Source organism: Chaetodon auriga, chromosome 4 (assembly GCF_051107435.1).
Source record: "Chaetodon auriga isolate fChaAug3 chromosome 4, fChaAug3.hap1, whole genome shotgun sequence".
Taxonomy (NCBI): domain Eukaryota; kingdom Metazoa; phylum Chordata; class Actinopteri; order Chaetodontiformes; family Chaetodontidae; genus Chaetodon; species Chaetodon auriga.
Window position 1 is genome coordinate 10,088,606 of NC_135077.1, and position 13,545 is coordinate 10,102,150.

The 13,545-nt window shown below is 44.1% G+C and overlaps 1 protein-coding gene across 12 annotated transcripts in view; it reads left to right on the plus strand.

Moving 5' to 3' along the window:
- The window catches only part of ptprdb (protein tyrosine phosphatase receptor type Db), a 144,855-nt gene that overhangs the window by 124,518 nt on the left and 6,792 nt on the right, over nt 1–13,545 (plus strand). For 7 of the 12 annotated variants that reach the window (XM_076727847.1, XM_076727852.1, XM_076727854.1 and 4 more), the window contains 6 exons: nt 1,374–1,497; nt 3,751–3,926; nt 5,481–5,504; nt 7,229–7,348; nt 8,692–8,846; nt 10,508–10,793. In XM_076727847.1, coding sequence (XP_076583962.1) covers nt 1,374–1,497; nt 3,751–3,926; nt 5,481–5,504; nt 7,229–7,348; nt 8,692–8,846; nt 10,508–10,793 — 885 coding nt within the window. The remainder of the gene's footprint in view (nt 1–1,373; nt 1,498–3,750; nt 3,927–5,480; nt 5,505–7,228; nt 7,349–8,691; nt 8,847–10,507; nt 10,794–13,545) is intronic. The other 5 variants (XM_076727851.1, XM_076727853.1, XM_076727855.1 and 2 more) reach the window with 1 other exon arrangement.

Sequence of the window (13,545 nt, forward strand, 5' to 3'; positions counted from 1 at the left end):
TACCACAAGAGAGAGGCAAATTGTGTGCGACAGAGATGCGTATGTAGAGGAAGACAAGGTCACATTATGCAGAGCAGAGTAGAAAAACAGAGTGAGGATGTTTTAGGGAGAAAAACGTTGGGAGAGAGGATAAAGGAGGGTGGAAGAGACAGTGAGGGAGAAGCCGTATGTAATTGTGGTGTGAGTTGGAACCACTCTGTTGAGCCTCACATTCTCTCTGCATGACTGTGTGCTTTGTTCGGTGCTGAACCCTTAACGAGGGAACGAGAGAGATGGATGGAGGAGGGATTGAGGGAGAGAGGGAGGGAGAGAGGCCAGATATGATTGCGGTGTAATAATCAGACACACATGATGTTGGACAGAAGTCTCAAACACACACACACACACACACGCACACACACACTCATCCAGTGCCGCTCCTGTCCGTTTTTTCCCCAAACCAAACCATAATTATGTGTCATAAAATATTCAGAATTGCTAAGTTGCTCTGGCTCTCTCCTCTTCGTCCCTCTCCATTGACAGCCCCATAATGACCTCATGTCTGCCTCTCCCAGCTAACAGCAGAGGTTGCACTGTAATTACCCTCCAGGAACTTAATGTGTTGGTCTTACACAACCATCCTTTCTCTCCCAGATGAATTTATTGTGCTTTTATCAACTTTCTCTGGTAGCTAGTTGTTGTCTTTTTTTTCTTTGTGGAAAGTCCCCGCATCACTGTTGTTTCTTGAAATGGGGTATCGTATTTGCAGACATTTCCCATCCAAGTTCAATAATAGCTTGTTAATTTTCAATTTGTATGTGGTTTCTAATCGTGTGGTTTTTCTGCAGAAACGCTGGGTAATGCTTGTAAGATCAGATTCAGTCAGTCCTTGCCTTTCCCGATGAAATCTACTGCATTTTAAGCCAAATTTTGAAGCGATGGCAACCTTCTTGCCAGTGCTCAGTTTTAAATGCTGATGCTTAAAGCGCATGCATTATATCATTAGAGGACTGGAAAGGGGCACGCAATTACTGCCTCCCAGTTTCTTTGGTGAGTTGAGTGAGCTCTGATTGATCAAGAAGAACATTTTAGTGAGTATTCCAAGCAAGAAAGAGATTTTTCCTTACTCAAATGAATGGCCTCAATCGTACATGCGTCACCATTTGCCAGAATATAATGTTACTGACATGCCAAATGCTGATATGACAATTTGAAAGCCAATAATTGAAGTTACGCTTTTAAACCAAAGCATTAAAACCAAAAGATTTTTTGAACAAATTACGAATGCAAACGCTGTCTAGAACAGCCTGAAATTCTCAGCACAGATAACCAGTCTGGCGTATTTTCTGTTGATGTTTTCTCTTTGTTCTGACCTTGTCTTTTGTCTCTTGTAGTCCGTCGACCCCGGTCAGCAGTTCACATGGGAGAACTCCAACCTGGAGGTCAACAAACCAAAGAACCGCTACGCTAACGTCATTGCCTATGATCACTCCAGGGTTATACTCTCCAGCATTGAGGGTAAGACACGCCGCCAGTGTGTTTGTGTATGTCTCTGGGCTTTTGTAATAATATCTTTGTGAGGACTTATTTGAGAGTGAGGGCATTTTTAAGAAGTGAGGGCATTTGGGTCACTTTCTCTCTTCTTTAAAATGGTATTTGAGGTTTGTGAGTTGGCTTCAGGGTTAAGTTGGGGTAAGGGTTTACATTAGGCATGTAGTTGTGATGGTTGAGGTTGGGGATAGATTGCATTTTGTGTACAGTATGTGTGTTTGAGTACGACTTTGTGTGTGTGTGAGAGCTGCTATCCATGAGGGATGGGAGGATTATTAATAGTCCAAAGATGTGTTTCATTGACATTCCCATACACACAACGCATACAAAGTACTGTGTCTGCGTCAGCCATAAAAATGATGATGTCAGGATTCAAACAGAGCTACCTACCTGCAACACACCGCTGATACGATCTCTCACTTGACCATTTTAATGTTGATGGAGATAAATTAGGCTCGTGCTTAATTAACAGCCTGTTTACCGATTTATCTTCATGATGCGCCTTTTTTAAACGGCCTAAAATGAGAAGAAAAAAAAACAGTCTCGGCCCTGTTCTCAGTGTGCGTTTTGAAGCGCGCTAACCCACCTAAGCTGGGAAAGACCTGAGGCAGAGAAACTGGCAGCTCCAATGCAGAGAGAGGGAGGCAGTGGGAGGCCAAGCCCAAACAGATGAGCCTTATCTGGGCAGAGCATGTGTGAGCAGCCCTTCCGCCCCCGCCTGTCCTGGAGCCCTGGCTGTCTGTCTTTCTTTCAGCTTAGAAAACACATATACTCTTGAGCATGTCCAAACACACATTCACACACGCACCCATGCACACACACACACACACTCACTCTACTATAGATTTAAAACACATGCCCAGGATGTGCACAAGCACAGATATGCACTTTTGCTCCCAGTCTCCTCCGCACATGCTCATGAACGCACTCTCTCTGCCAAGCCAGTGTAGCCACCAAGTGACTGGAAGTGTGTGTCTGTGTGCATGTTGTGTGAGTGTGTGTGATTGTTTTATCTGCACCGTGCTTCTGCTGTAGTCCCTTGCAATAAAGTTGTAGCACATCAAAGCATTTAGCCAAGCTGTCTTTTAAAGACTGAGGTTGATAAACATATGTTCGAAGCTCCTCTTGCCGTCTGTCCCCATCCCATTTGAAATAAGTTGTATAAACACCCTGCACTCCTCTGTCATTTAAATGTGTGTGTGTGTGAGAGAGAGAGTGTGTGTGCAATGGTGGCTTGGGGTTTCATGAGTGTATGGGACTGAGTTGTGTTCAGAAAATACGTTACAACAAGGGAATCGGCTGCAGGAGTTTCGTCCTGCCGGGATTCTACCGTTCGCTCATTGACTTCTATCTGTTTTAGATGTAAACTGCTATCAGACGACTCCAAAGGAGTTTTGTGTCCCACTTCGGCAGAATCGGGTCACGGCTGAATGCATGCGTACACGTCTGTGTGTATGTCTGTGTGTGTGCTTTGGCGTTTCGGTGCATGTGTGCATGTTTGAGCTATGACTCAGTGATTTTTGGGATTATGGTATTAGGCCCCAGATGAGCAGGACTGATCCTAAATCAAACACACACAGCCGGTCTCTCACATCATACACACATACACACACACACACACATACACACACATACACACAATCCTTTCCAGGACAAGCAGTGTCAGCTGAGTCTTACACAGAGACAGCCTTACAGTCATATTGCCATTCAAAGCGACACATCCAGAGTATACTCAGATTAGGCCCATGATCGTCTTAGCATGCATTATAAAACAAGACGGCTGAACAATCCAACACCAAAGGACGCTTGGCCCTGTGAAAACATTAATCTCCCTGCCATGACCTCAGATGATCCGCACCCTTTATTACTGGGACATAAACCCGCTTTCATGCTTTCAGTAGACTTTAAATAATCCATATAGATTATTTCACCGGGAATCAGAATAAGAATCAGGTTCATCTGCGAAGAAAATTACACGGACAGTGAATGTTTCTGTGTGAACCAGTGCCGTTCATCACACATATGCCGCAGTGGCCAAACATGAGCGCAGAGTATTTCAGCATCAGTCACATCTGTTTCGCCCACCTCTTCCCCTGTTTACTCACCCCTTTCTCTCCCACCTCAACCCATCAGCACTCATTCTCCTCCACACCATACACACATCTCTTTCCATTTCCTTCCCTCACCCTCCATAACTTTGACTTTTTCCTTGTCTTGCAGGTGTCCCGGGTAGTGACTACATCAACGCTAACTACATTGATGGCTACCGCCGTCAGAACGCCTATATCGCCACTCAGGGATCCCTCCCTGAGACTTTCGGAGAGTTCTGGAGGATGGTCTGGGAGCAGCACACAGCCAACATTATCATGATGACCAAGCTGGAAGAGAAGTCACGGGTAAGACAAAGCCTTGGGATGAGATGGGAGTATGGGAAGGCGAGGACAGGGTAGCACTGCGCTAAACCAACAAAATGTTGATGTGGATAGGTTGCTTTGAGAAAGTTTGGATAGGAAAGTGGATGGTATGCTGGTATAGCACAGTGGGGGAAGTGTATACAGTAGTAGATAAGCATAGGGGTCTGTGTGATAGGATAGACTACAGAGTCACTGTAAAGTAGCACAGAACACAAGACATAGTGGAGTAAATGGTTTTGAAGCAATAGGAATTCGTCCATTAATGTATTCCCAGGAAAACAGCTGGAGTTTTGACTTTTTAACTCTTTTTGCAAAGTGAAACAAAAATGTACGCCTACAGATTTTATCATCAGCAATAACAGTTTTACAATAAGCACCAAAAACACAAGAAGTCTTACAAACGCTACTCCAATCTACATCCCGACAGACATTTTTTTTGATGAAACAAGTGTGGCAGACCTTTATTTCGTTCGCCTGTGCCACCGTGCATTAGCAAGCAAGTGACTTCGGTAAGCCACATGCCGTGCAAGGCAGTGCATTATTTCTTTGATCTACCAAAGCCAGTCTGCTTGTCAGATGTTTTTTGGGGAAATGTTGTGGAGCTCAGCAGCTCTCAGAAGAACAGGAGTCACATGTAGTGTAAAGTGCAACTGGATGTTCCGCTAACAGCACAGAAAAGGCTAAAATAGATTAAGAGTAGAGCAGGACTGGGCTTGTTAAAGGAGGATGTGGACGGATAGACTATAGTGCAGCAAGGTAAGAGAAGAAGAGTGTGTTTGGATGAGGAAGATTAGGGCACAGAACATGAGAGGATGTGGAAGATCTTTTTTGAGGTTAAATTTTTAGGAGAAATGTGCAGGTAGGTTAGAGTCGGTTTGACACCAGTGAGGGGGTACAGGACAGGCCACTGCAGGCCAGGGCATCCATTTTTTAGCATGTGGAAGGACGGTAGAGTTCAGATGGATTCAACAGAACAGGGCAGACAAGGAGAGGACACATGAGAAAGAGCCAGGACACGTCATGTAGTACAAAAATAGTTTTGAAAATAAACCAAAAAGCAGCTGACATCATCGTGGTGACCGAGCGCAAAGTGCTATGTTTAAGTGAGAAGTTAGATTGGGCATGACGGATAGAACAAGGTGTCATGAAGATGAGGATGGAATAAAATACAGTAGAATATAATGGAGTATAATGGTGAGCAGGACCTGGGGTAATTACAAGTACAGCTAAACAGGGCCAAGGTAATGAATTAGAAAATCATTTAGCTTCAAGGCATTTTGCTGTTGTTAACAGAATATGCACTTGAGTAAAAATCCAATGTAATGAGAATGTCATGTTAGAATAAAATGAGCAGGAATGGCTTGAGGTATGAATCATGATTAAGTGCTAACCAATTATGTCCGCAGCCCTGTTCAGAAAATGATCCTTTCCTCTCATCTGTGCTTCTTTTCCTATTAACCTGTGTCTTCTGTGTTAAAACTCTGTTTCCTTTTCAACTTTTTCCAACTGTCTCTGTTGTGTCTGTTTGACCCTCAGATGCCCTCTTATTTCTTCTCTAAGGCAAGACCCTTTCTCTCCTTTGCTAATCCCTTTTAAAAATGCAACCTCACCTCACATGGTTTTCTCCTTACCTTTTTTTCCCTATTCAGTGCCTCCCCTTTTTTCTGCTGTTTCCCCCTTTTTTTCTTTGTAATAGCCCGTGCATTGAGTGAGAATGCAGAATTGTTTTCAGCTCACCACAAGGCACTCACAGTTCTGACATGGATTTCATTGTAACCACAGCAGTTCAAAAACAGTGCACATCAGTGTCCACAGTTTGCATGATCACACCCACAAGTGTTTTCCTGTTTTCCTATCTGGTGGCTATGCAGTAGAGGATGTAGCCATGAAAGAAAAACATTTTTTACATGATGGAGTTCAGTAGTTCTGCAGAATCACTACAGAGCGAAGGACTGCAGAGCACCTAATTTGAAGCCGTAGGCTGCTACGGTGTTGTAAACATGATCAATCTGTAGTTTGTGAACGGCTGGCTTTAAATTCTCTAAATTCAATAAAGTAGTTAGAACATTATGCAACAATGAAAGCATTGGATTTAAATATACTTAGCTGTTTATTCTCAGCCCACTAGCTCCGTATCCACTGTTGAAAGGAGTGGTGGGCTTTTTCTTGGAGAAAACGATTTAATCTCATTTAACACCTCTCAACATTATGACATTATGTGTTCACGCATTAACAACACAGATGATCACAGATGGCCCCACTGTGGGAATCCTGTCGGTATGCTTCCTTTTAGCACCAATCAAACCACACAAGAGCGGGGATGTGTTAGTCCATATATCAAATGGATAATATAGTCTTCACACCAGACATTTACTGCGACCCTGTTTACTCTTTGGCAGTGGTCTGGCCCCCCTACGTGGACGACCATTCCTGTCCCCACAGTGTCTCAAGGTCTGGTGGGAAAACAACAGTTGAAAAGCTGTAATTACAGCCTGAACGTCCCGGGCCAAAACGCATAATCCCCAGTCTGGAGCAGTGGAATGCAGAGCTAGCTGAGCTGAGCTCCCTTCTGTCTTTGATGTGAGGACTGGAGGGATCAGCACATAACGTTTGGTTTGGCCTGATTCTGCCAAGGCCCTCCTCCCCTCCCCCTCCCCCCTCTGGGATTTTTTTCCCCTCTCTCCTCTGTGGTCTCTGAGGCTGAGCTAAGAACTACAAATATGACCGCCTTCTGCAAGGGAACTCTAGGTGTTTTGGTGGTTGGGGATGCTGGGACTTGGTGTGCAGGGTGTAGTTTTGTCAGGATTTGTGAGGTTGGAATGTAGGGCAATGTACAGCATCGAATATGTGAGGGCTGAACTTTAGGTATCACTCGGCTTTTCCAGCTCTGTGGTGGATCTTTGCGAGAGCCCACCAACCTATGGTAATCTCATGCCACACAGTTTTCTCATCTTTGAAACAACTCATGCAGGATCGCACCCCAGAAAGCAGAACTCTCTCTAACCCTCCCCGTCTCTTTCTGTCACTCTTCACCCCACACACTTACTAAACCTCTTTCACATGCTGGGTTGTCGCTATATGCACATTTTTTCCAAACATTAGTGTCTGAACTCTGCAAACTCTCTCACTGATCTGCTTCAACACTCCCCTCCTTTTTTCTGCCTCTGTACACGTGCACACGCACCAAAGTCAGCTCTGTCTTTCTCTCTTCTGTCACAAAAATGTGTGCAGACATCTACAAAGCGCTCTGCAGCTCTCACAGCTCCTTCCCTCTTCCCTTGTAGGTGAAGTGCGATCAGTATTGGCCAACGAGGGGCACGGAGACCTACGGCCTCATCCAGGTCACTCTGCTGGACACAGTGGAGCTGGCCACCTACTCTGTCAGGACCTTCGCTCTTTACAAGGTAACATGACATGTGCAGCGGAGCGAAATGGGGTCGTGTGTGTATTGATCTGTTGAAATATTTATGCATACTAGTTTGTGTGTTTGCGCTCGGTTCTGCGGCCATGTCGCTGTCAGCACATGAATATGCAGTGGCTTGTGTTTGTGACCCAACATAACAAACACCCTCATGAACAGATTTTTCTTTTCTTTTTTTTCAACTTTTTTCATACATTATTGATCCTTCCAATGAGATTTAAAGTGATTCTTCACAAAATAGTGGCCCATTTTCTTCTTTCTGAGTTACTAGTTGTTGAGCTGAAAAAGTACTTTGGGATCAGTTATTGTCTCACCTAAAATGGATTAGCTGTCAGATCACTAAACCAGCCAAGTTTGTTCACATATACAGTACACTATACCTGCCAGCCATGGGCTGTTGTTGCACTTTTTAAAGGAATAAGTCAGGTGTTATTCTGTACTTTCCTTATTGTCAACAAATGCCAGAAAAATGAGAAGCCCATCCTACGAGCAAGTATTGTCTATGTAGCCAAAGCCTGATATCCTGCATCTTATTCCTCTCCACAGTCCTCCATTGTTGTCCAAAAAAACTATTAAAAACACATCAGTGAGCCACGCTGTTGTAAATGACATGTTCCTTTATTACCATTAATGCACACGTTGTAGTTTATTCCAAGTCAGTCCCACATACACCATCCTGCTGCTGTAAATACTCACTGGGCCACCAAAAGTACATTAATCCATGGTTGAAAATAATCCCCCCAAAAATAAACTATTTCGTCCTGCTTAATAAGCCTTTTTTAATGAAACTATACGCTATATTTAACACAGAGTGGGTTTTGGTCTTTTCATGGCATACTGCGTGTTTGTTGACAAGAAGAAAAATATTAACTGCAGCTTTATTGAGGAATAAGGAAGTACTTTCAGGTCAAGCTCTACTTTGGTGAAAAAAAAAACAAGAAACAGAAACACTGTCTGGTCAGTCTCTGTTAATGAATATATTTATTAAAGTTCTGCAGCCAGGGAGCAAATTCTACACAGCAGTGGCTGCATAGGTTTTGCTTGACAAAAACACTTCCAATAGGCTGCATATGTAAGGTAATAAAGAGGGGCGCGTAGGCTCTTCTCATCTATCCCGTCTAAACAGAAGATTCCAGTCTCCGTCAAACGTATCTCAAAAAAACTTCTAATATAAATCTAAAGACAGTCTGCAAGCAGTCTCATATCAAATAGTGCCTAAAGGTTGGAGTGGCTCTTCTGGTTTATCCAACGGACCGCTTAACCATGATTCAGGGTTCGTTTATGCCTACATTTCATATAAATTCAAGTACATTTCTGCTTGTCCAGAGCGGCTCCAATGAGAAGCGTGAGGTTCGTCACTTCCAGTTCACGGCCTGGCCAGACCACGGGGTCCCTGAACACCCCACCCCTTTCCTGGCCTTCCTACGCAGGGTAAAGGCCTGCAACCCTCCAGATGCGGGACCCATGGTCGTCCATTGCAGGTGTGTTTGTGTGTTTTTGTCAACGCTTCATCTGCGTTTGTTTAGTTATGATAATTTACTGCACCAGAGTGATTCCTAAAATCACCAAGGAAGACAATCCAGTGGTCCCTGACCAGAAAGAAAACAAATTTGGGCCTTGGCTGTGTGTGTGTGCTTGCATGTAACACTTATCTGTCATTTTGGGTTTCACTTGGCAGCATAATTTTCAAAAGGCCGGGAGTCTGTGAAAATCAACCCGAGTCCAAGAGCACTTGTATAAAATCATTCATAGGTCCTGAACTGAAATGAGATTGACCTGCCATTATGCAAACCCCAAACCATCCTCACTGGCTTAGACGCCCACATTCCTCCCTTAACAACCTCCATCATCTTTAAGGTTTAACAACAGCAGCCACCATGTTGACCCTAGTTTCCATGAAGTAGCTTTCAGTGTTAACTATTTACTGTTTAAATAATGGTAGATCTGAGTTCAGAAGTTTGTATGCAAATGAGCTGTTTTCTGAGCAGCACAAGGCTCATGTGTTGGTTGCAGGATGATTCTGGAAACCCGTCATTACCGTCTTGGCACAGTGGTGAGCGCCAGAGCTAGAATGAGGCCGCTTTTTGCTCTTATGAGGGAGCAAAGGAGAGAAGGAGATAGAGGTAGCAGAGGGAATATGGAGCAGAAGCTCTTGGGAGGAAGAATTAGCAAGGTATAGATGTGAAAGGAAGAGAGGGAAGGGGAGGAAAGGGGATTGAGAGATGATTGAGAGGGAGAGTTGGCGAGGGACTGGGAGTTAGAGGAGGAGATAGGTGCAGAATGAGAGAGAAGGTGAGGTCAAATCCAGGACACGGTGAATGGAAATGATGAATTAAAGAAAAGGAAAGGTGGAGGGAAAATGGAGTCTAAAAAAAATGTATGAATGCGAGAGTGAAAAAGTGGTGGGGCTGGTGTGAGAGTGTCGGTAGGGTACTTAGAGAGAAGATAAAGAGGCAGGGAGATGAGGGCGGGAGGGGGGGTGAAAAGGTTGGCAGGAGGGGAGCTCTTACTAATCTTCCGCAGCAGTCAGATGGAGTGTCTAACAGGATTATCAGTCAAATTTAATTATCCCGGCAAGACTCCATCATAATGTGCCTTAACATATCAACCAGCCTCTGTATCAAACAATGGACCGAATCTCATTCCACCTGAGCAGCAGACACACACACACACACTGCTGCGGACTAAAATATACACACTGATATTAATTTAACCATATGAAGAGGTTTTTATTCAGTTGCAGAAACTTGCTTGGTCAGGGTGTTTCACCATTTAGGTACTAGCACAGCAAAAATGTGAAGTGTTTGGGTGGGCAGCTAAATGTATTATATTTCAGGATTGTATGTCGATAGGAGAAGATATCTTCCTAATGCCAGTCAGACAGTGATGCTGACTCATCGCTGATGTCAATTTTTACGTCCTTTGTTGGAAATATTGCTGGCTGGCATCTTTGTGATACTTAGTAGATTTGGGAACAGTATGTTAGAGCTTTTGCTGCACGCAACAGGGGCCAGATTTGTACCAGGTTTGAGGACACAGCACACACTCAGGGAAATTATTTGTTCAACAGTTCATACTGGGTTATGTCAGGAAATCACATCACCGTCTGTTCCCCTTTGCTCTCCTCTTATTTTTGGCTCAGTGCTGGAGTGGGTCGCACCGGCTGCTTCATCGTGATCGACGCCATGGCGGAGCGAATCAAACACGAGAAGACCATCGACATCTACGGCCACGTCACGTTGATGCGCTCCCAGAGGAACTACATGGTCCAGACGGAGGATCAGTACATCTTCATTCACGATGCACTGCTGGAGGCTGTGACCTGCGGGAATACAGAGGTCCCCGCAAGGAACCTGTACTCCTACATCCAGAGGCTGACGCAGATCGAACCAGGAGAGAATGTCACCGGCATGGAGCTGGAGTTCAAGGTGAGGACCAATCAGCGTGTCCTTCAAGGTTGTAATGCAAGGTTGAGAAGCAATTAATGCTAATAATGTGACACTTCACTGGGCTTTTTATGGGAAATGTTGACAGTCCAAAAAAAATATTACTTAATTTGTTTCTTTTAAACTGAAAGAAGAAAAAAAAAAACATTTTGACCCACCCAACCCAACCACCTTAACAAGGGGTCCACACATCTAGACACATCTCATAAATAAATAAAGAAAGAAAGAATATAAATACATACATACATACATACATACATACATACATACATACATACACATCATATATATACATACACAAATACACATATGAGCAAGGTTGCATTTAGCCACAAACACACACACACACACATATGTGTTCATGCATATATGTCTACCTCAATCTACAGGGTAAATACATAATAACTACAATATACATGCATCATAGGCATACACCCAAAGGCATTTTGGCACGTGAGGAGATACAGACCACCCAAACTCTTCCTTGTTGGAGCCTTTTTGTACATACTAACAAACACTAAAAATGACAAGTATGGAAATATTAAAGTAATTGTTGTAGAACAGACATAGGTATATCCTAAATTGGGAGAGGATACTGAGGGTTATCAGGCATCAGTTTAAGCTGATCTGAATATGACACTTTGATCCCAGATGGTGAAATCTGTCCCTGGACCGTCTAAGTGAGGATTTTATCTTCTCTTACTTTATGAATTACATCAGGTCACTCAACCACATAGACGCTCAGTGGTCTCTGTAAGGGAGAGTTACCTTCCTCTTTCCATCGCTGCACTGAGGGCCAGACATCAGAGTCAGCTACACAATAGCACCATATCACACTGTCCACATCAGCAGATTCGGTTTGTGTTGAAACTTGACATTTATTTGGAGCACTTCTCATCCATGTTGACGTCAACGCTGAGGCCCAAAATATTTTGGCCCAAAATAAATTCTTGACTTTGGAAACACCTCCAGGTCTATTGAGTAGTTGCCGAAGATGTCCACAGGAAGATGTTTCTCTTCAACACAGCTTGCGAACAACCTTCTCCACAAGGACATACAGTATGTATGAACCTTGTATTCCTGACCTCGATAGTGACTGCGCATCTTTCCCAGGGCTGTTAGCGGCTTCCCCCTCAGAGAGTTTCATATACTCAGGCTGGATGGTTGGATTTGAAAGAGATTATGGGATTGCACCTTTTGAATCCAGGCTAAGAGAGTTCTACTGAGGGCTTTAGAAAGCACCATAGTTTGGGAAGTTTGATGGGCATACACACACAGACCAAATAACAGGGCCAAAGAGGTGGAGTTCATTATAAGACCTTTGGGAAGGGTCATATGGGCGAATTCAAACATTTAGGGAGCGCATCAGAATTCAGAGTGACAACACCGAACATGGGCATCAGTACCCAAGCAAGAAGAGCGAGCCCTCACGGGATTCAGTGTTATTCAGAAGTCATATTTTCATTTCATTCTAGCTGTTTTTGTTTACTTTGATATTTACCTCTTGCCAGACAGGTTCTCAGCGGACCCTGTCTGGTTTGGCTGGGGTGAAAAGAGAATCACTTTTAGCCATACAGGTATATATTGAAAGCAGGTGGCTTAAATTGTTCCTGGAATGGTTTATGTCTGCTCAGACGCTCAGAGGGCAAAGTAAACACAAAGCCACTCGAAGCAATCTCCCTCATCCTATGCTCTGGCATTCCTGTCCTAATGGCAGCGGTCTCCTCAGAATGACAATGAACCAAGCGCTCGCTGAGCTGTTTGCTCAGACTTATATTGATGTAAAACATATGCCAGGGTCGTTCCAGTCACCAGATTTCATCGCAGTCGAACACTTATGGGACAGAAACGCCACTTTCCACCTTCATCAACAAAACGACCGATAGGATGGAGTTTCTCACGGAGGAGCAGCTTCGCATCCTTCAAATGAAATCACAGAACGTTGAAGAGTGTGTGTGAGAAAAGAAAGAAATGAAGCCGTTCTGGCAGCTTTTGGTAACCCAACACCATATTAAGACATACTGTTTTTCTTTCCTTTCACGGAGGGTTCACTGCTTGAGTGTACAGAGGTTGCCAGCAGGGCATGGGTTTATCCAAGCCCAACAGATGGTGCAAATAACAGCATGTATTGAAGCAACAACAATTTTTGTGTGTTCCAGACTTTATTGATAAGACCGAGTCGAATTCAAACCGAATGACGCAAAGCTATGCTATTGTTGCCTCTGGAAACCGGGTTCTGAGTACCCAAATGAACTGGTGAACTTGTGGTTAGTGTGGGATTTTCCACCTCGGTCTGTCTGTAAGAAAATAAGGTACTTGCTCTTACTCCCACAGCGCCTCCGGTAGCCACCGATAGCCGAGGCTCAGTTCATGAGACCCCATTGTTTTCCCCGAGTCTGCGGTTTCCCTCTGCCTGTTCTCTGTTGTTCTGTCTTTCTTTTCATGCCATGTCATCCAATGGTCGAGTGTGCGAGAGAGAGTGTACGCTGTGTGCTCACGTCTGCCTGTCTGCACGTATCCGTATGAATGCGTGTGTTCTTTTTTCTTTTTGGTTGGTGCAGGATCAACCCTGGTTCACATATGTGCATTGAGACAGTGTGGGGCCTTGTGGTTTCCTGCCCCCCGACTCTTGAATTTCTTCTTCTTCCTCTCGTTCATTTTATTATATTCCCTCCCTCATTCCCGACGGCTGCCCTCGTCCCCCTGCATCACCCCTCCTCTGTTTATTTAATTG